Below are 20,736 nucleotides of genomic sequence, written 5' to 3'. Positions count from 1 at the left end.
TGATAATTAGGGCTGTCCATTAATCGCAGTTAACTCACGTGATTAATTCAAAAAAATTAATTATGATTAATTGCAATTTTAATCGCACTGTTAAACAATAAAATACCAAATGAAATGCATTAAATATGTTGGATGTTTTTCTACATTTTTAATTATATTGATTTCAATTACAACACAGAATACAAAGTGTACAGTGCTCACTTTATTATTTTTATTACAAATGTTTGAACTGTAAAAATGATAGAAAGAAACAGTATTTTTCAATTCCCCTCATGCAAGTACAGTAGTGGAATCTCTATCATGAAAGTGCAACTTACAAACAAATTTTTTTTGTTACATTGCTGCACTCAAAAACAAAGCAATGTAAAACTTTAGAGCCTTACAAGTCCACTCAGTCCTACTTCTTGTTCAGCCAATAGCTAAGAGAAACAAGTTTGTTTACATTTATAGGAGATAATGCTGCCCACTTCTTATTTACGTCACCTGAAAGTGAGAACAGACGTTCGCATAGCACTTTTGTAACCGTTACTGCAAGGTATTTACGTGCCAGACATACTAAACATTTGTATTCCCCTTTATGCTTTGGCCACCATTCCAGAGGACAGGCTTCCATGCTGATGACACTCATTAAAAAAATAATGCGTTAATTAAATCTGTGACTGAACTCCTTCGGGGAGAATTGTACGTCTCCTGCTGTGTTTTACCCACATTCTGCCATATATTTCCTTTTAATAGTTTCGGACTATTTAGCAGTTTCGGACAACGACCCAACACATGTTGTTCGTTTTAAGAACACATTCACTGCAGATTTGACAAAATGCTAAAAAGGTACCAATGTGAGATTTCTAAAGATAGCTACAGCATTTGACACAAGATTTAAGAGTCTGAAGTGCCTTCAAAAATCTGATTGGGACGGGGTGTGGAGCTTTCAGAAGTCTTAAAAGAACAACACTCCGATGCAGAAACTACAGAAGTCAAACCACCAAGAAAAAAAAAACAAACCATCAACCTTCTGCCAATGGCATCTAACTCAGATGATGAAAATGAACATGCATTGGATCATTATTGAGCAGAACCCATCATCAGCATGGACGCTTGTCCTCTGGAATGGTGGTTGAAGCATGAAGGGACATATGAATCTTTAGTGCATCTGGCACGTAAATATCTTGCAATGTCAGCTACAACAGTGCCATGCGAATGCCTGTTCTCACTTTCAGGTGACGCTGTAAACAAGAAGCAGGCAGCATTATCCCCTGCAAATGTAAACAAACTTGTTTGTCTGAGCGATTAGCTGAACGAGAAGTAGGACTGAGTGGGCTTGAAGGGTCTAAAGTTTTACATTGTTTTATGTTTGAATGCAGGGGTTTTTTTGCACATAATTCTACATTTGTAGGTTCAAATTTCATGATAAAAAGAGACTGCACTTCAGTACTTGTCCTGAGTGAATTGAAAAATTCTATTTTTTATTTTTATAGTGCAAATATTAATAAAAAATAAATAAAGTGAGCACAGTATCCTTTGTATCCTGTGTTGTAACGGAAATCAATATATTTGAAAAAATGGAAAACATCCAAAAATATTTATATAAATAGTATTCTATTATTGTTATCTTGATATTGTATTCTTTTTAATCACTTGATAGCCCTAATGATAATATTATATCCCATTAACTAATTGTTTAAAAACATTAAAAGCTTAGGTCTCTCTGACTCCGTCCAATGTTGAGTGTGTCAAATTTCTACACTTCTGTTCAGGAAACTTGATCAGTGACATTTTCAAAAGTGACTCAGGCACTTAGGATTCTAAATGGAACTTAAAACTTAAATTTTTTTAAAAAAATGTACTTTACAACATTCTACTGGAAAAAAACCTAAAGGGTTCCCTCTCACCTTTTTTATCATGAGTCATGGCTGTACAAACATGTACCTTTAGGTTCCGGTTTTGCTCCCATTGCAGAAGAACTCCTGCTGACCTTAATGGTACACGATCAAGCCCTTCAGGTTGTGCAAGATGTAAGTTGGTAAATGAGTGTGAATCTAAGTAATTAAGCCCAAGGGAGTTATATAAACATTGAGGGGACCAGGAGAAGGTGCAAACCACTTCAGAATTTGATCTCCTGGATGGAATTTGAGACTAGTAATTCAGTTATCTGAGTTTATACTTTGGTAGAGCACCAAAACGAAGGATGGTCCAGTAGTCAAGGCATTAGCCTGGAACCTGGGAGACTCAATGCCCTGCTCTGCCATAGACCGCCTGTGTTTTGAGAATAAGTAAATTAAAGACTATGAAGTCCTCAGATACTATGGTAATGGGGGCCGTAAGAATTAATCAGAATTTGGGCCCTATTGTGCTGGGCACTGTACAAACCTAAATGAAGGTGCTCCTCCTTATTTTGTATGTAAATGTTGAGTTTGTATTCCCATTAACAGAATTCTACTTCCAGTTTATTCTCCTCAATTCCATCAAGAAGCCCATGAAAAATAAACCAGTTTTATGAATGAAAGCACTAGCACTTACACTGTTGTACAACTCTCTCCCACTACAGTAGAACCTCAAAGTTACAAACACCTTGGGAATGGAGGTTGTTAATAACTATGAAATTTTCATAACTTTGAACAAAACTTTATGGTAGTTCTTTTAAAAGTCTATAACTGACCATTAACTTAATACAGCTTTGAAACTTTACTAGGCAGAAGAAAAATGCTGCTTTTAACCATCTTAATTTAAATGAAACAAGCACAAAAACTGTTTCCTTACCTTGTCAAATCTTTTTTTAAAACTTTCCCTTTATTTTTTAGTAATTTACATTTAACACAGTTCTGTACAGCACTGAATTTGCTTCTTTTTTTTGGTCTTGGCTGCTGCCTGATTGCATACTTCTGGTTCCAAAAGAGGTGTGTGGTTGATCGGTCAGTTCGTACCTCAGGTGCTCAGAACTCTGAGGTTCTACTGTATAATAATTCCAGTCAATGCAAACACTCAAACATTTGAAGAGGTCTATTTTTAACCCCACATCTCTGTCTCTCTCTCAAACGCACACAGACAGAACTGCTAAATTAATCTGTTTCTTCCATTAGACACTAACGATGATTACCAGAGCTGTCAATCACCAGGTCTGTTCCAAAAATCGCTGTGGCAGATTATATTCTAAATTTTTTTATATTTAAAGGGACACCATAAACTTGGAAAAAAAGCAATAGTTGACTGGAAATTTTGAACCTAGTATAGTTACTAATTATAATAGGCAAGATTACCTTAACTGAAAAATGTTTGCAAAAAAGTTTACTACTTTTTCTAGTGTGTTTACTCTGTTCATTTGACAAAACTGCTAGTTTTACTGTTTCCTTTGATCAAAAGACCCTTATAAACAAGAGGGGAAAAGAAAAAATGCCTCATAAAACATGTTTAAAGGGATACACAAACATTCAGTTTAAAAAAACCTACTATTTACTAATTTTGGACTTTTGTTTGCAACATCTATTTCATAACATTGGTGTCAAAACAGTCATCCTTTAAAAACTTGAAGTTCAAAATTTCTCAGTAGGTTTTGACATTATTCACAGGAACTATTTCTGCAACTTCAAGAACTTTTGGGAAATGTGATGATAAAAAGTGACAGAGGCTTTAAGCCACCATTAAAATAAAGTCAGATCTCAATTTTAGAGCATGTAAAAGTGGAGGCGAAAATATTTATCTATTCATCAACAGCCATGTCAGGTTAGTTTGCAGAGGGAGGTATATTCAGCCTTAGAAGCAATATGGTTTGTAATAGATTTGGAATCATCAAGCTGTGAAACTACTGCATGATCAAATTTCATGTTAACATTGTATTACTTCAAGTATCAAACACAAAACTGCAAAACCCTACTCCTTACCCAAGCCTGGCCTGCTGCATTGATCGAGAGTACAATAGCTGCCACAAAGCAGTATGCATTTCCATTAAGACCTTTACCTAATAACTTCTTTACTTGGCTTTTTGGATTTCTTGGTAGTCTCTACTTGTACAGGAACGACTTCAGGAACAGGTTCCTCAACAGCTGTGTCTTCATCACCCAAAAGAGCTGCCTGCTGAGAAAAATCCATGTCCTGCATAAACGACATGCTGCGCTTCAAAGCTAACAGCCGTTCCTAGAATCAGAAAGGACAGAGCGGCAGGGACTTTACCTTTCCCTCATAGCCAAGATGCTATGATAATGGGATGGGATGGGAATGGCCATGGCCTTATTTTGCTCCTATTGTCTAACTTCCAATGGTGATGCAACATGATTTGGTCATGGTAGCATGGCACCAGAATTTCTCAGCCCGACTATCAAGAAACAAATAAGAACTACACATGTAGATATAGCTGCCTCTTTTACATATAGACTTACCATAATTGAACTGCAACACACATGCAAGGTAGCCTATAAACACTAGTCCACATTAACAACTATTTTAGAGTAATAGACATGGGAAAATTCCCTCAAATCCACTATCTTTTTACAGTCAAAACTTTTTAAAAAAAGCTCAGCTCCTTTAAAATCAATAGGGTAAATGAAATTTGTTTCTCAAGTGAAACCTTGTGTCCAAAGTTTCAGCCTGAAACAAATTTTTATAGTTGGGTTATATAGATTTAGGCCCTGTTTCTGCTCCCATTAAAGTTAGTGGCAAAGTTCCCACTGATTTCAGTGGTGCATAATCAGGACCTAAAAGAAAGGGGGGTTATAATGGAAATGCCGACAAGCCCTTAAATATAGCAGCACGGGTGGGCACTGCTATAATTAATGACAGATGGATGAAATAATGTTTATCACTATGACTGATTATAGTCCTTGTCAGTTTAACCAATCTTTTCTGCTTTTTGTTTTTAATAGATCTCTTACTTTGCTCATCATCTTAAAGCCTGTGTGGAGTATCTTCTTGGCTAGCTTGTAGTACACAGTATCTGGTCTGTTGTACGTCATTGCATTATCACACATCAGTTTAAAATCTGCCTGAAAAACACAAAAACACAAGAGTTGCTAAAACTTCATACCTCCTTCAATAACTGAACATAAGAAAGAGCTCCAGATAACATCCTGTGAAGACAGCCACATTAAGAAGCATTCAATGCAAAGACATTTTGAGAACACCAAGAAGTGTTCAAGCACATTAAGTGAATATGAAGTAAAAGTGACTTGCAAAGGGTTGCACCTTTTTTGCTTCCTTATGATGTTCAGTGCTGTCCCGAAAGGTTAAATTTTATTTATGCACACACAACTTTTTCCTTGTTCATTTTTTAAACTCAGAAGTAGCTGGAATATAAAGTCTAGTTTTCCCTGATTTTCCAGGCGGACTCACTGATGGAATGGAGTAGTCACAGATCTGTATTGTGAGCTCTCTCACTCCTTAACTGAAGGTTTGTGTGTCACTGAATCTTTAAGACAGACATTTTTCCCTTCCCTCCCAATCATTTATTCCAATTTAAATTAAAACGATGTAAACAAAAGCATGCAACGAGGAATTTTAGAACAGCCTGAATAAAAATCACTTCTCTTACTCTGGTTTAATTGCATGACATCTCTGATGTTACTATTCCAGTTCTATAGTGTCTTTCGAGAGAAACAGGGTACAGAAGAACAGAATTTCTAAAGTAAAAGCATTTTTGAAACTACCTTTCAGACATCCTTTAATCATAAAAATAAAAAAAAGTAGAAAAGGCATAAACACATTTTCTTCTTTTGCTTTCCATGTTCCCTTTAAAATCTGCTACTTCTTACTGCAGGACTGCTCTACAGGCATCAGTAACAAAGCCATATTCTGATACAAATTGGATAAGCCTTTTAAGTGTGCAATTCCTTTCCATGCACATTAAAAAAAGAACACTATTCATTATTATTCTCTCACAATAACCCAATGGAAAGTATTACTAACAGTTTTATATGAGCTCCATGAACTATTTAAAAAAATTCTTCTGTAGACTTGAAATGGATATGAAAGTTTTGCAAAGCAAGAATCAAAGCAAACACTCAAGTCCCTTGGCCTTCATTAAATTAGATCATGACATGATAAATTAGAGCTAGCTTGATAGCACTGGTTCCCAAAGGTGACTGTAACTCCCACTAACACTTAAATACTGAAAGGGTGGCTGTACAAACAACTAGATTTGAATGAGTCTCTGCACACAAATCAGGTAGCTACTCAATGCAAATCATAATTTCTTGGTCACTTGTGCATGAACATACCCTAACTGTGCGTGCACTTTTGTGCAAGGAATTCTATGCCTCTCGAAAAACAAGCCTTTGGAGTTTATAGTCTCACGGCCAGATTTTCAAAGGTGTTTAGGCATTTTTAAATGCAGATTGGAGCCTAATGGGATTTAAAAAAAGCCCCTAGGTGCCTATAATTGGAGTTAGGCACTTAGGTGCTTTTGAAAATCTCATTAAGTGCCTAACTGCATCTTTAAGTGCCTAAAGACCTTTGAAAATCTGGGCCTAAACTCCTAACCAGATTCTGATCTCAAAAGAAACTCTTTAAATTAGAATAAATCCTTCTTTTCTTAATTTCCTGTTTCAAGGCAGGGATTGGGAAAGTCCTGCTCTGATACCAAGGGCAAAAACCATCAATACAATGCTAAAGAAGCAGAGGGGCACAGTCACAGCTGCTGTGACCACTTGAGGTTAAGTGATTTGCCTCAAGCCTCTTCGATTAAAGAGACAATTTGAGGGACAGAAATGGGGGACCGTGAACAAAGGCATGAGTGAAGGAGCAAACAAGGTAGGGAGTCTGGGCTCTATGTGACATGACTCCTTCTGAAGAGCTGTATGGGGAGGACAAAAATCTTTTCCTAAGCTACTGGCCTTGGAATAAGCGCCACTCCTTGGCAACAAAGCTATCGCAGGCTCCCTCACCCATTCTCTTTCCTTAGTTGACACGTATGTTTCTGAATGACTCTTCTCTTACACGGAAATATTTATTCAGATCAAGTACCTCAGATAATCATAACTGGTGTAGCAGCAGTTGAGATCACTCCTATAAACAGAACTAGAATGAACATTTATGGCTTTATAGGTAAATCCCAACAGCTCGAACTTCATCTCAAAATCAAATACGAGTCAGGGCTTATCATGGAATATTGGCGTAATGTGCTTTCTGTACACTTAATAAGGGAACCATCACATTTTGCACCAGCTACAATTTCCATGTGGGACTATGCCCATAAGAAATATAGAATGTACTGCAACAAGCAACCTTGAGATGACAAAGTATGAACCACAGTGATGAAACCCACATCTGAAAGAAAAAGATGCAAACTCTTTGTCAAGTACAGGAGATGAGACACTTGGCAACCTCTACTCCCAGACTATTCAGTAGAAACTGGAGCTACAAAAAGAAACACAGGTGAAGACTTCAGAAACAAACGAGACACAATCCTGTTAATAGGGGGCCATGATATAATTGCCATAATTTCTAGGGTGGCTTCCCCCCTGCCGACAACCACTATTTCAGTCTTGCCTGTGTTGAAACTCAGCCTTCCAACTCTCATCCACGTCTTGCTATTAAGATGCTGAATAGCTCATTCCAATGAACCAGTGGAGTTGGAAGAGATAGAAACAAAAAGGTAAGTGTTAGTACACTGAAGACACTGCAACCCAGACCTTTCTTACCAACTCCCATAATGGTCTCATACTTCACTGAACAAGAGAGCAACCCTGAGTGAGAGCACCTTTGTGAAAGACAAGTAATTGTTTGCCCAATACCACCTTGACCTCTCAAAGCAAGGAACAGAACCACTCAACAGCCACACCACCAAACTCTATTAAGTTCTAAAGATGCATCAATACCACCTTATGAACAATGATATTTAAGGCAGTTGATGGATCTAAAAGAATCACTATGAACATCTTGTTTTCATCCATCACCAGTGGAGCAAGCAACCCCACCAATGTAGTTCCCGGTAAATAGAACCAAAATGTTTCACTCCCATGGGAGTGAAACAGGCCATTTCCTCAAATCCCCTAAAACAAGCCATCAATAACCAAGAAACTGGGCCAATGCTAGCTGGCAATTTCAAACTGTAAATCACTTGGAAAAGGCAATAATCAAAGAAAGAAACACTAACTGTACAAAAAGATTATACAAACTAAAATTAGAATTATTCTTTGTCAGAGGGCAGGTCTACATTACTGCTTAAATCGACCTAACTTAAAAAAAAGCCAACCCCCTGAGCAACGCAAGTTACAGCACCCTAAGCGCTGTCCACACTGGCGCGGTGTTGGCAGATGCTCTCCCCCAACATAGATCCTGCTTCTTGCAGAGTTGGAGAAATTATGCCAACGGCAGAGCACTCTGCCGTCGGCATAGAGCGTCTTCATCAGACACGCTACAGCAGCGCAGCTGCACCGATGTAGCGCTTCTAGTGTAGACCTGCCCTTACATAAAGTATCTGCCAAGGAATTATGGAGATGTTAATAGCAGCTCTCTAGTTAAAGCGGAGCTGAAATTTCCACATACAGCACATTTCATTTATGTCATAGAACATCACGATCATTTAACATAAGTCAAAGTGCCTCCAAAGGGCACCATCACCTTTTGGTCACTAATGAACAAATCTAGATTTAAACAAATCATCTGGAGTTCTCTAAAACGAGTCCTTCTTGAATGTTTTTTCTGAATGTTATCTCCTTGTAGCACTGAACTGCATACCACAGTAACTTTATCGGTAGTACACATTCTTGGTCTGCAATAATCTTAGCAGTTGCCCTAGGACAGCAGGACAGATTATAGAGTATACAGTATGTTCCCACTCCTACCAACAGGATATAAAAAAGTGTGATGAATTATTTATAAGTGAATGACATGTTAGAAGCCTGACTGACATGAATTAATTTCACCTAAAAATCTCACTCAAATTAAAGTTTTTTTATTGAAAATGTTTTGAAGTAACCAAATTCTTATCACTTCACCTTGAATTCGGTAACTGATTTGTACTCATTTGCTGCTATTTTGTCCTTCATAGTGCCAAAATCCATGGGATGTTTTATTATCATGGAATATCCAGGAGCAATGGCATCTGTGACTGGAAAAGCAAAAAACCCATGAGGATCTTTCCTAAAAATGGAATAAAAAGTATATATAATTATGCTAGTAAAGAAAATGATCACTACTCCTTATAACATATCATTTTATGTCATTAACACCAGTTGTCACTTAAAAAAAAGTATCTGCATCCGTCTGCTGATATGGGAGAGAGAATTTTGACTTGATTTAAGAATATTTAGTCTGTTTGGAAATATTTTTATTAGGGGTGTCAATTAATTGCAGTTAACTCAAGCAATTAACAAAAAAACCAATCACAATTAAAGATATGTATCGTGATTAATCGCAGTTTTAATAGTACTCTTAAACAACTGAAATGTATTAAATATTTTTGGATGTTTTTCTTCATTATTAAACATATTGATTTCAATTACAACACAGTATACAAAGTTGACAGTGCTCACTTTATATTTTTTATTACCAATATGTGCACTGTAAAAATGGCAAACAAAAGTATTTTTCAATTCACCTCATACAAGTACTGTACTGCAATCTCTTTACCCTGTAAGTACAGCTTACAAATGTAGATTTTTATTTGTTACCTAGCTGCACTCAAAAACAAAACAACGTAAAACTTTAGAGCTTACAAGTCCACTTAGTCCAACTTCTTGTTCAGCCAATCTCTAAGACACCAAGTTTGTTTACATTTATGGGAGATAATGCTGCCCACTTCTTATTTACAATGTCACCTGAAAGTGAGAATAGGCGTTCGCATGGCACTTTTGTGGCTGGCATTGCAAAGTATTTATATGGCAGTTTTTCTAAACATTCGTATGCTCCTTCATGCTTTGGCCACAGTTCCAGAGGACATGCTTCCATGCTGATGCTTTTTAAAAAAATAATGCATTAATTAAATTTGTGACTGAGCTCCTTGGTGGAGAATTGTATGTCTCCTGTTCTGTTTTACCAACATTCTGCCATATATTTCATGTTATAGCAGTCTTGGATGATGACCCAGCACATGTTGTTCGTTTTAACAACACTTTCACTGCAGATTTGACAAAATGCAAAGAAGGTATCAAAGTGAAATTTCTAAAGATAGCTACAGCACTCAACCCAATGTTTTAGAATCTGAAGTGCCTTCCAAAATCTGATTGGAACGGGGTGTGGAGCATGATTTCAGAAGTCTTAAAAAAGAGTAACACTCCAATGCGGAAACTACAGAATCCAAACCACCAAAATGGAAAATCAAACTTCTGTTGGTGGCATCTGACGCAGATGATGAAAATGAACATGCGTCGGTCTACAGTGCTTTGGATGGTTATTGAGCAGAACACGTTATCAGCATGGACGCATGTCCTCTGGAATGGTGGCTGAAGCATGAAGGGACATATGAATCTTTAGCGTATCTGGCACATAAATATCTTGCAATGACGGCTACAACAGTGCCATGCGAATGCCTGTTCTCTCTTTCAGGTGACATTGTAAACAAGAAGCGGGCAGCATTATCTACTGTAAATGTAAACAAACTTGTTTCTCTTAGCGATTGGCTGAACAAGAAGTAGGACTTAATGGATTTGTAGGCTCTAAAGTTTTAGATTATTTTGTTTTTGAATGCAGGGGTTTTTTTGTACATAATTCTACATTTGTAAGTTCAACTTTCATGATAAAGAGATTGCACCACAGTACTTGTATTAGGTGAACTGAAAAATACGATTTCTTTTGTTTTTTACAGTACAAATATTTGTAATAAAAAATATAAAGTAGGCACTGTATACTTTGTATTCTGTGTTGTAACTGAAATCAACTATATTTAAAAATGCAGAAAATATCCAAAACTCTTTAAATAAATGGTATTTTATTATTGTTTAACAGTGTGATTAATCGCAATTAATTTTTTTAATCGCTTGACAGCCCTAATTTTTATTTATAAGTCAGCGCTTGAAACTGTTTGTTTATTGATTTACTGGTATGCATTCTGCACTTCACTTGTATTAGTTTTCCTTAAACAACAAAAGATCAGTAGAAATTGTGGTCACAACACCTTGCAGGAGTAACTCTGGTTTTCATCTTTTTGATTTGCATTTTTCTTCTTTCTACTAAAGCAGTTAATTCAGAGTGGTGTTCCTGATCAACTAGTTTTAGAATTAACAGCTGATTAATAGTCTCAAATTTAAAATGTATAGTTTTATTACGAAGGGAGAAAAAATAGGTTCTACTAGTGATTTTTCAAAGACTTGGACTGTACAGAGCTGATATCTTCCAAAAAAAATTATAAAATGAAAAAACCTCCCCCAACCAGTGATTTATCAGCTCATTAATTATGAACTTTTATTTGAATCAGATAGAGAATAAATCATAAGATTTGACCAGAGATTATTCCATTTTATGGAACAAAAGTTTGTGGTTGGTTTCCAATCCCTAAAATAAGTAATTAATGTACATAAAGGGTCCTAGAACAAAAATCAAATTACAAATGACAACGGAAACTTCTAGTTCCTACTTTTCTAAATGCAATTAATCATGAATAGTTTCTCTTTCTGGCTCCAGTAAGGTAGCAATGGCGATAAACCAAATTATAAATCAGTCTGAAATGATTCATCCCAAAATGAAGACCAAATTAGAAGATTCTAAAGCAGCATGTTAATAAGCATCAGTTACCATCTACCTATATAACATGCAGACCTACCTTTGCAACTGACGAAGGAAATGCTCTAATAATTGTTGGATGGGTGTGCTCTCATTTTCAGCTGCAATTTGAGAGTGAAAAATATTTATAAAGTTCAGTTGAAAGAAAGTATTTACTTCAGAACAAAGTTCATGTTTTATACCTAACCAAGTCTTTAATACGTAGCCCTACAGCCCGAACTCGCTCCAGAAGTCACTCAGTCTTTCATTTCAAGGGCAGCAAAAGCACATACAATAAATCTATTCCTGACATGCAATAAAGCTTTATTTCCTTATATGTTATTTAATTATATTAAATGAGAAATGTTCATGCAGAATAGAAGTAAAAGAAATACACACACTATGGTGCGTACAGCTACATCATCGTACATGACACACAACCTGCATATTTTATGGCAAGTATTTAACAACAAGGAGTAATATATTCAGGCATCTGTGTAACAGGAAAATGATTTCATGTGTGACACCTGACTGTGCAGATATTGCTGCAGAAGTGCTGATTTCTGCATTTCCTCACTTCATTTTATCAGTGCAACCTTAGTGTTCCATTTACAAAAATTTTTGCATTCAGTTTTCCTAAGATTTGGGTTAATTTTTAAAAAATTAAGACAAAGAACAAACACAGGAGCTAGAGACACAAGTATATTTTAATTACCGCACAGATGAATCTATGAAGTGCACACTGATCCCTTAATGATTGTGCACTTCAAGGAGGGTACACAGATTTAGCAGTTGCAAGAATTAAACAAGCAATATTCTGAATTCTCCTGGAAAGCAGATTAAGACCCACTTCTTACCTGGGTAACAGAGACCCTCTCCCCTTTCCTCAACCAGAACAGGAAGGACAAATGAAATGTTTGGGGAAGCCACATCTCTAGACAGGTGAAAAAGAGCAGCCTACAGGACACATATCACAGTCATCTATTTCAAATTTGCCAGGCTTTCAATGCTCCAGCGTGTTCAGAGGCAGTCAATGTGAATTACCTGTAGGATTATGGCCCATCCTGACAGTAGGCTTACACCCTCAATTTAGGGAGCACCTATAACCTGCCAATTCCTCAATATTGATTTGCTCACTTGATAAGTATAGTTCCAGTCTTTAATTTGCCCTGTCAACAACCATCGTTCTAATCTTATGAAGATTGAAATGAAGCCTGCTAATTTTCATACAGGTCCAGATTTCTGCTAGACATTTACTGAAGTATCTTTCAAGGAAGCGGCCTAAGCAAAGTTAACAGGACACTCAGGAGTGAGATTCCTTTGTCCTGAAGTTTTTGTTGGGAAAGGATTTCTAAGAATTTAGAAGTCTGAAGGAATTTTAAAAAATGGCTTATAAAGATTATCTAAATTTAATATTGAGCATTGGCTCTAGGATCTAATGGAATTTGTATAGTGAGAAGGGATAAAAACCACACATTACAGGTACATGCACTAGCTGCCTGTTGGCACCTGAAAAGGTTTTAAGGTGATATAAGCCAAATTAATAACTTAATGACTTAGGACCTGTGTACTTGAGAGCCTGCCACAAATAATATCAGGTAGGTGCTTGAACTGAAGCCTGACAATTTAGAAAAGAAAGCTTGCTGCTGGAGAGGCATTCTCCCTTGCCTGTGGATTTGCTCCTGTACTGGTCCAAAATAGTGTGAATTTTCTGACACTTAGGGCATATTGCAAAGACCAATTTTTGTACAGGACACTGAGGGAAGGGTATGATTTAGAGGGGGAAGAGGGACTTGGGGGGAGCTTATGGACAGGGATTTTGTTATGTTTCATGCTGAATCACTGCTTTGGTGTGGGATCTCTGGCTCTTTTGCTCCTCTTTGCATTTTGTTATTATAGGTTATATTTTCATGTCATGTTAGGAAGTTAGAGAAATGCACAGGTCCTTTATACGTTCAATCTAAATAATTACATGTATCTGCAGTTCACCTTATTCTGGTGCACATACTGCAAACAGCAATACAGGAATGAAACTTAAATATCCTTTTTTTTAATATTTCAAACAGGCAAATGCGCTCTGATGTGAACTTGTGAAGAATTAACTGAAAATTTACTTCTAACTGGCACCTGGGAATGTACCCATCAAGCCCCAAAGGCGTTAAGAGGAATAACTGCTTTTCATAGAGTATCTTTCCAACCTGGAAAATCTGCTGAAATCCAAGGATTTCAGCAGAAATCTCTACATACTGCTTGAAAACTTAATGTCCTAGTATATTATCAGAAGTATTATTTTAACACTCAGTTATGAAAAATTTTAAACAACATACTAGGAAATTTAAATTTTCCAGTTTTCCCATCTAGTCTTGGCCACTTACCTGGCTGAGTTCTGCAAGCTCTGACTGGGCGATCTGGAGGTGGCTCAACTTCCACTTTTTTCCCAGGATCAAAGTCATCCATTTCTCCCTCAGTGTCACACTGCTCTTTCTCCCTCTTTCTCTTCTTTTCTTCCTAATATAGCAATGAGAGGAGATAGTTAAAACAAGACATTCACAAACAGCAGTTCAGGTTCAGATAGAATATTCATACAAAAGCCTTTTATTAAAATAATACTAAGTATCCAAGTGACACCTATGAAAGTCAAGAAATTTAAAGAAAAATATACAGTTTCTTCAAATCCCTATGGGAAAAAAAACAGACTCCTAGTGCTGAACTGTAAGATGGACAATTATGGTTTAAAGCATAACCTTATACATACTTTCTTTAAAATGATTTCTGTTACTTATACCACCTGTCTGAAATCATTTCCATTTCTGTATCTAGTCATCTACTTTTTTTGGTTGGTAGTTACTATGCTTCTGCTGAAAAAAATGGCATTAAAATGTGTACAAATAATTGCACAATGAAAGAGCACAGTTAACTGTAAAGTTCTGTAAGCCCTAACTGGTCAGCTGTGATACTTCATTCATAGTAACTATAAGATGAAGCAAGAAGCACGTAGTTTTGCCTTGTTCATTGCACATTTATTGTCTGGTGCAGTAAGTAGAAGACAGTATGCACTGGGATGGAGTAAGTATGCTGAAACTCAAACTCCACAGTAGAGGCAACTACAAATGCTTTGCAAGATTGGAGATATTTGACAGATCTTCTCCTGTAAGCCTCCATAGCACATGAGCAATCTTGTATTGAATTAGGCGGCCTCACTCCCATTTTTTACTACAGTGCTTACCGATGCATGCTCAGTGCAGCCCTCTTTCATTTACAACATTTGGATCTATCACTGTTAAAAGGTTCCATAATTTTAGACTGCACATCTGCTAATTATGAAGGTCTGAAAATAGTGACTTAGCAAAGTAAAAAAAACAAAACACATTATAGAACACAACACACTTTTCTTCCCTAATGGCTGTTATTCTGTGCAATTTCAGTTTTTTAGTCCCAGGTAATTAGTGGTAATAGAGATGTTCAAAAATAAGTTGCAAAAATGTTTCTACAACAGAAACCATTTTTTCCATTGCCTTGTTCTCAAGAATTTCTGATCCATTTTTGATCAAACTTTCCAGAAAAATTCACTCTCAGGCAGAAAACAAACGTTGAAGATAATTCAAGTCACCGTGCCTAATGCACTACTGGAAGGTTTTCAAATACTACAGGGATGAAGGCCCTATAAGAATCTAGGAGAACTGAAAGGTAAAAGATTCAGAAAGATTTTAGCAAATAAAAGAAGAATGCTTTGACACTACTTAACTACAGATGTTACTAACTTCATGCCCATTTATGGAATACAGGACAGTCTCATCTTGTACAACATATACAGCTTTCAGTAGCACAAGTCTGGGAAAGCCACGGTATTTACAACTAGCAAAGAAACAAGTGAGAAATGCAGGTTATTGCAAATGAGGGCCAATAAAATCTTTATATCACACACCATGGACTTTATGTACATTATAAAAGAGCTATTTTAGGAATGCTTTAAGGCGTTTTACAAAAGGTTATACTATTTTTTTTTTAAATCCCTCTCCTTTTGGTAAAGCCAAGCGCCTTAGTTATCAAGGGTATCTGTGCAGGTCTCAAAGGGAGCCACAGAAACCTTTAAACATGATCTAAAATAGATTTTCTATATCTAAGGATGTTAGTTTTGAAGTCCGACGTATCGGGAACTTCCAGGACAAGAATCACATGCTGGGTTCAGTTCAGAAGCTGGGACTCTCCCATTCTTAATGTAATACAGCACCTGTTTCTAACTCCAATGAGATGCAACATATCAGATTTTAAAAATGCAACATTTTCAATTGTAGACAAGCAGTCATGAAGACTGATTAGCGGGTAATACAGTAAAAGATTTATAATAAAATCATTACGTTGTTCTGCAAATCATCATATGAATTGTCTCAGGGAACATTAAGATATTGGGAACCTCTGGAAGGGTAATTAAATCTAAGGACTGTTAGCTGACCACATCACATATTTTGACGAAGAACAGGGAGAGCAGCAGTCACTAGGACCCAAACCACAAAGGTAGGCTTGGAAGGATTAGGTTTTTTTAAATCAGTAAATATTCGTAAATGTTGATTTCATCATACACAAACAAACCAACAAAAAAAAAAAGTCCATAAAAATTAACTGAAATTTTCACATAGACAAAGATATATGCAGCCTGAGGACTTAAATCAAACTCTAATAAGGATATTTACTTTGTATATTTTGACATGTGATGTTGACAATTTATTTTTTAACAGTTCATAAAGTTTTAACTTTCTGAATCTCAAGGTCTACTGTCATTAGTTATTGTCTGACTCCTCCCATAATTTCCTATAAATGTGAAAATTTAAACTTATAAAAATTGAAAAAATGGTGAAAAATAAACATTGATATCTGTCAAAACTATTAAACACTGAATTGTGCCAAGCCCACGTATAGGGCTTTGTAGATGAAGAAACATCTTGAACTGCCCTCAGATGTTAACAGGGAGACAATGCAGTATCTGAAACTGTGGTTTAACAAGTATCCTGCACAACATTGTGCTAAGCAAGAGGGCTGTCCTATTCTGCACCAACTGAAGTGGTCTTTAAAGATAGTCCCACATACAACGTATTAACTCATCCGACATGGAGGTGACAAAGAAAGACACAGATGATGATGGCAAGTGAAGAAATCAAAAAATAGTTACACTAGTTGTAGAGGACTTCAATGGGGCTACTCACATGAGTAAATTTAAAAACACATGCATAAGTATTTGCATTATTAGAGATTTAGTCCTACTCCAACTTCCAAATGCAATTAATTTGGTGAAACAGAACCCTCTCTTGTTTAAGACGACAGAAAATTTGGACCAAAAAAAAAAAAAAATTTTTTTTTTTTAAGAATGAGATAAAAATGTACAAAAAGGCCCCTCGTTGGATTAGAAGTGGTGGAAAGGAAGAAATAATACCGTTATGTTTTAGTTATGCAGCTCAGTCAACTGTATCTTAAACTGAAATGTGCATTTTCATGTGAGAAAGAGACACTTTTCAGATATGACAAGCAAATGTGGATTTGTATCCCTGCATTCTCGAGCAATTGCTTACCTTTCTCTTCCTTCTCTCTTCGTCATCAAGATGCTTTTCTTTCTCAGACTTTTTTTTCTTTTTCTTCTTCTTTTCTTTGTGTCGCTCTCGCTCATGGTCTGACCTGTCATCGTAATAACTTGAATCATGCCCTGATCCTGACAGTTCAGTGACCTCGCTTCCTCCAACTTTAAGAACTAGCTTCAAGGGCTTTTCCAGCGGTTTATCCACATAATCTAAATTAAAGCATAGTAAAAAAAATTCATAAACACACACAAAAGTTACACAGTAAACAATAATAGTTATCAGACAGTATCATTCTACTGAAAATTCCATTTCCAAACTCGCATATAGCGTAATTACTGTGAAACGTATATGAAGGAGTTTTAAAAGAAAAAATCCTAAATTGACAGATCTGAGGTAGGAAACAGCTGTACTAAACAGACAAAAATGTTGGTTTCCTTAAACTTGATCTTAGCCACTTTAACTTTATGATTTTTTATGAATCCTTAGTATTCAAGAAAATAATCTGCTATGTTCTAGAAAACATCAGAAAAATTGTGTAATTGGGTACCAATCCTGAAAACACATTCACACATGCTTAGCTTTACTCACTTGAGTAAGGTAAAGTACAGGTATAAATGTTTGCAGGATCCAGGAATTTAACAGTTTCTAAAGTAAGAATCCCCACAATTCATTGTCTGACAAGAAATTAAATCAATCTTTTATATTAAAAACAAATATTGTGGCAACTATTTACAGACTGTTTTTTTAGATCAGCATTTCAACTATTTGCTTAAGTAATTTCCTCTCGAACCACTAAACAGCCAATATTTCATTATTCCTTTTTGTGCTATTGATGCCTGCCCCATAGATTATAACTTTCTAACAAATATACTATGTTCATGTGAGGCCAAAAGAATTGAAAACATTTTTAAAGACCCAAGACTGTAAACTGAAGTTACTTGATTCTTTGTCAGATTAATTCAATTCACTATCTTATTTAAAGTGACTCAGGACAGCAGAAATGAAAATGGTACAGTTAATAACCCAAGAGAGAACTGGATAAAAAAAGACTGGTGTCAAAAGCGTTTATATATCTTTAGTTTGTGCATTCCAGAGTTTTTATGGCTGTGTTCAATGGTCCATCTTCTCTTGAATGGCACATAATCATAACTAACACTTATGAAGTTTTTTGTTTTGAACTAATTGAAATCGATGACTTAAAAATAAAAAAAACTACATTTTGTTTTTAAAAATAAATTTAAAATTAAATTTGAAATTTTGATTACCTATATTAGGGCCTAAACTTACGATCTTATATTAATTTAAAATTAAATAAAATTAATATTAGGCAGCACATTTGCTACCAAAGTTTTAAAAAAAGTCAGCTCACTGAACTGCTGGAAGTGATTGGCTAAGCACCTAGAACCAGAGTTTGCTAAAGTGCTAAACCAGCTTTTGACAGCAAATATCCTTTTCTGCAGGTGCCAAGAGAATATTTTCCTTTCAGATTATTCAACTAGTTCAGTTAAATGACTAGTTCACTGAAACTTGAGAAACCAATTGGGAATTGAAAAAGCAGGAAAGCTTGTTTTCCTCTTCCAACCTATGGAAAAAAATTAAGTGAGGAGAGGAGAACTACTAGGACTTATCTACACTTAAAACGCAGCAGCTGTGCCACTGTAGTATTTAAGCATAGACACTACCTATACAGATGGGAGGATTTTACTATTAATGTAAATCTACAATCTACAAACTACAATCACCTCCCCAAGAGGAGGTGGGTAGGTCAACAGAAGAAGTATTCCATTGCCTAGCACTGTTTACATGTAGATTTTCACATCTCTGACGGATGTAGTTAAATGGACCTAATTTTTTAGAGTAGACCAGGCCTTACTTCTAAAACAGTAGTTCTCAAACTTTTGTACTGGTGACCCCTTTTACATCGCAAGCCTCTGAGTGTGACCCCCCCCCCCTTATAAATTAAAAACACTTTTTAGTACATTTAACACCATTATAAATGCTGGAGACAAAGTGGGGTTTGGAGGGGGAGGCTGACAGCTCACGACCCAGCGAGGTCCCGACTCCCAGGTTGAGAACCCCTGTTGTAAAATCTCGAAGAACACAGTGACCAGACACAACCAGCTCAACTTACTAATTACTTCCTTTGTTTAATAAATCAGTGTTAAATGCAAAACATGTTTTAATAAAACATTTTTTCTTATATAATCAGCACATTTAAGACAATTTTTAAAATTAAGAAAATAAGATGCTTTTTGCGCATTTTAAAATGAATTCCAATATACATACCAGTACAGCTGGTCACAAATCACAAGTAAAAAGTTAATTTAGTAAATAAGAAATGCAACATTCACCATTTTCTAATAGAAAAAATGAAAAATTTAAGACTCTGATTAAATGTATGTTAACCTATATGATTGCTTAAATATGAAAAGATGTAGCATGTTGTCCTAGCTAGCAAAACAAAGTACCAACTTTAGCGCAGAGCTATCTTTAGCTGTAAATCCACATTTTAGTGGTTACCAACCCATGAGAATCAACATTTCTTCAGAAAAAGAACTAAAATTACAAATGCAAAAACACAATTAAGACAGATGATTTAAGACGAGGTTTCCTGCTTTCTGATTTAAAGCATGATTAAAATTGGTGATTTAAACTGCTCTGATTTAAATCAATCTACTTTGGACTAATGCTACCCAATCTCTCCTTCCTTTCTTCAGGCTCTATCACCAATTAGTGCACCTGTTCTTTTAAATATAACAGTCCAAATATTTTATGGGAAACTATTTTTCTTTGACCGGTGCAGGTAACTCATCAGCTCCCGGCGGAGCTACGTATGTGCATCGAGCATAGAGGGAAGCTGGGCTAAGCACCTGAATGCACGAAGACAGGTTTCAGAGTAACAGCCGCGTTAGTCTGTATTCGCAAAAAGAAAACACAGCTCACGAAAGCTTATGCTCAAATAAATGGGTTAGTCTCTAAGGTGCCACAAGTACTCCTTTTCTGAATGCAGGAAGGCTTCACTTTGCCATGTTCGCGCTGAACCCGGGATGTTAGAGAGAGAGAGAGAAGGTGGGTGAGCAGAGGTGGCAGGGACACTCCAAAGAGTGCGTGAATGGGCTGCTGGGCTCTGCTAGGGCAGGGCGATGCAGAGCCCCGCGGGGCTCTCTCCCTAGCGCACCTGGTACCTGGGGAAGGTACAGTATTAGTCAGGCAGGTGAAGGCGACGCTCATCGCTTGGCTCCGCAGCCTGACGCGTGAGCTGGGCTCGGGGCTAGCGCCGGGGTCTTCAGCCCCGCCCGCCAGCTGCTGCCGTTCATCAGGCCCGTTTCTGCCGCTCCGTTTTCAGCCGCAAACCGCCCCCGGCGAGCAGGGCCGGCCAGCCTCCGCGCAGCCAGGGGAGAGCCCCAGCACCACCCGCTCGCCCCGTGCGGGCGGCAAGGCCGGGGAAGGGGGGCGTCCCCCCGCGGCGGCGCCGGCCTCGGCCCAGGCCCGACCCCGCCATAAAACAGGCGCCGCGAGTCCCCGCCCGCCCCCGCCCGGC

The 20,736-nt window shown here is 37.0% G+C and overlaps 1 protein-coding gene across 7 annotated transcripts in view; it reads right to left on the bottom strand.

Annotated features, from left to right (window-relative positions):
• BRD9 (bromodomain containing 9) overlaps window positions 1-20,736 on the bottom strand; it is a 56,125-nt gene that overhangs the window by 35,134 nt on the left and 255 nt on the right. For 2 of the 7 annotated variants that reach the window (XM_048839376.2, XM_048839377.2), the window contains exons 2-7: window positions 17,190-17,404; window positions 14,001-14,133; window positions 11,687-11,747; window positions 8,925-9,069; window positions 4,863-4,973; window positions 3,953-4,128 (exon numbers count right to left, since the gene is read on the bottom strand). In XM_048839376.2, coding sequence (XP_048695333.1) covers window positions 3,953-4,128; window positions 4,863-4,973; window positions 8,925-9,069; window positions 11,687-11,747; window positions 14,001-14,133; window positions 17,190-17,404 — 841 coding nt within the window. The remainder of the gene's footprint in view (window positions 1-3,952; window positions 4,129-4,862; window positions 4,974-8,924; window positions 9,070-11,686; window positions 11,748-14,000; window positions 14,134-17,189; window positions 17,405-20,736) is intronic. The other 5 variants (XM_048839378.2, XM_048839380.2, XM_048839379.2 and 2 more) reach the window with 3 other exon arrangements.

The sequence above is a fragment of the Caretta caretta genome, chromosome 2 (assembly GCF_965140235.1).
Source record: "Caretta caretta isolate rCarCar2 chromosome 2, rCarCar1.hap1, whole genome shotgun sequence".
NCBI classification, from domain to species: Eukaryota; Metazoa; Chordata; order Testudines; family Cheloniidae; genus Caretta; species Caretta caretta.
This window is presented reverse-complemented; position numbering and strand designations above follow the sequence as displayed.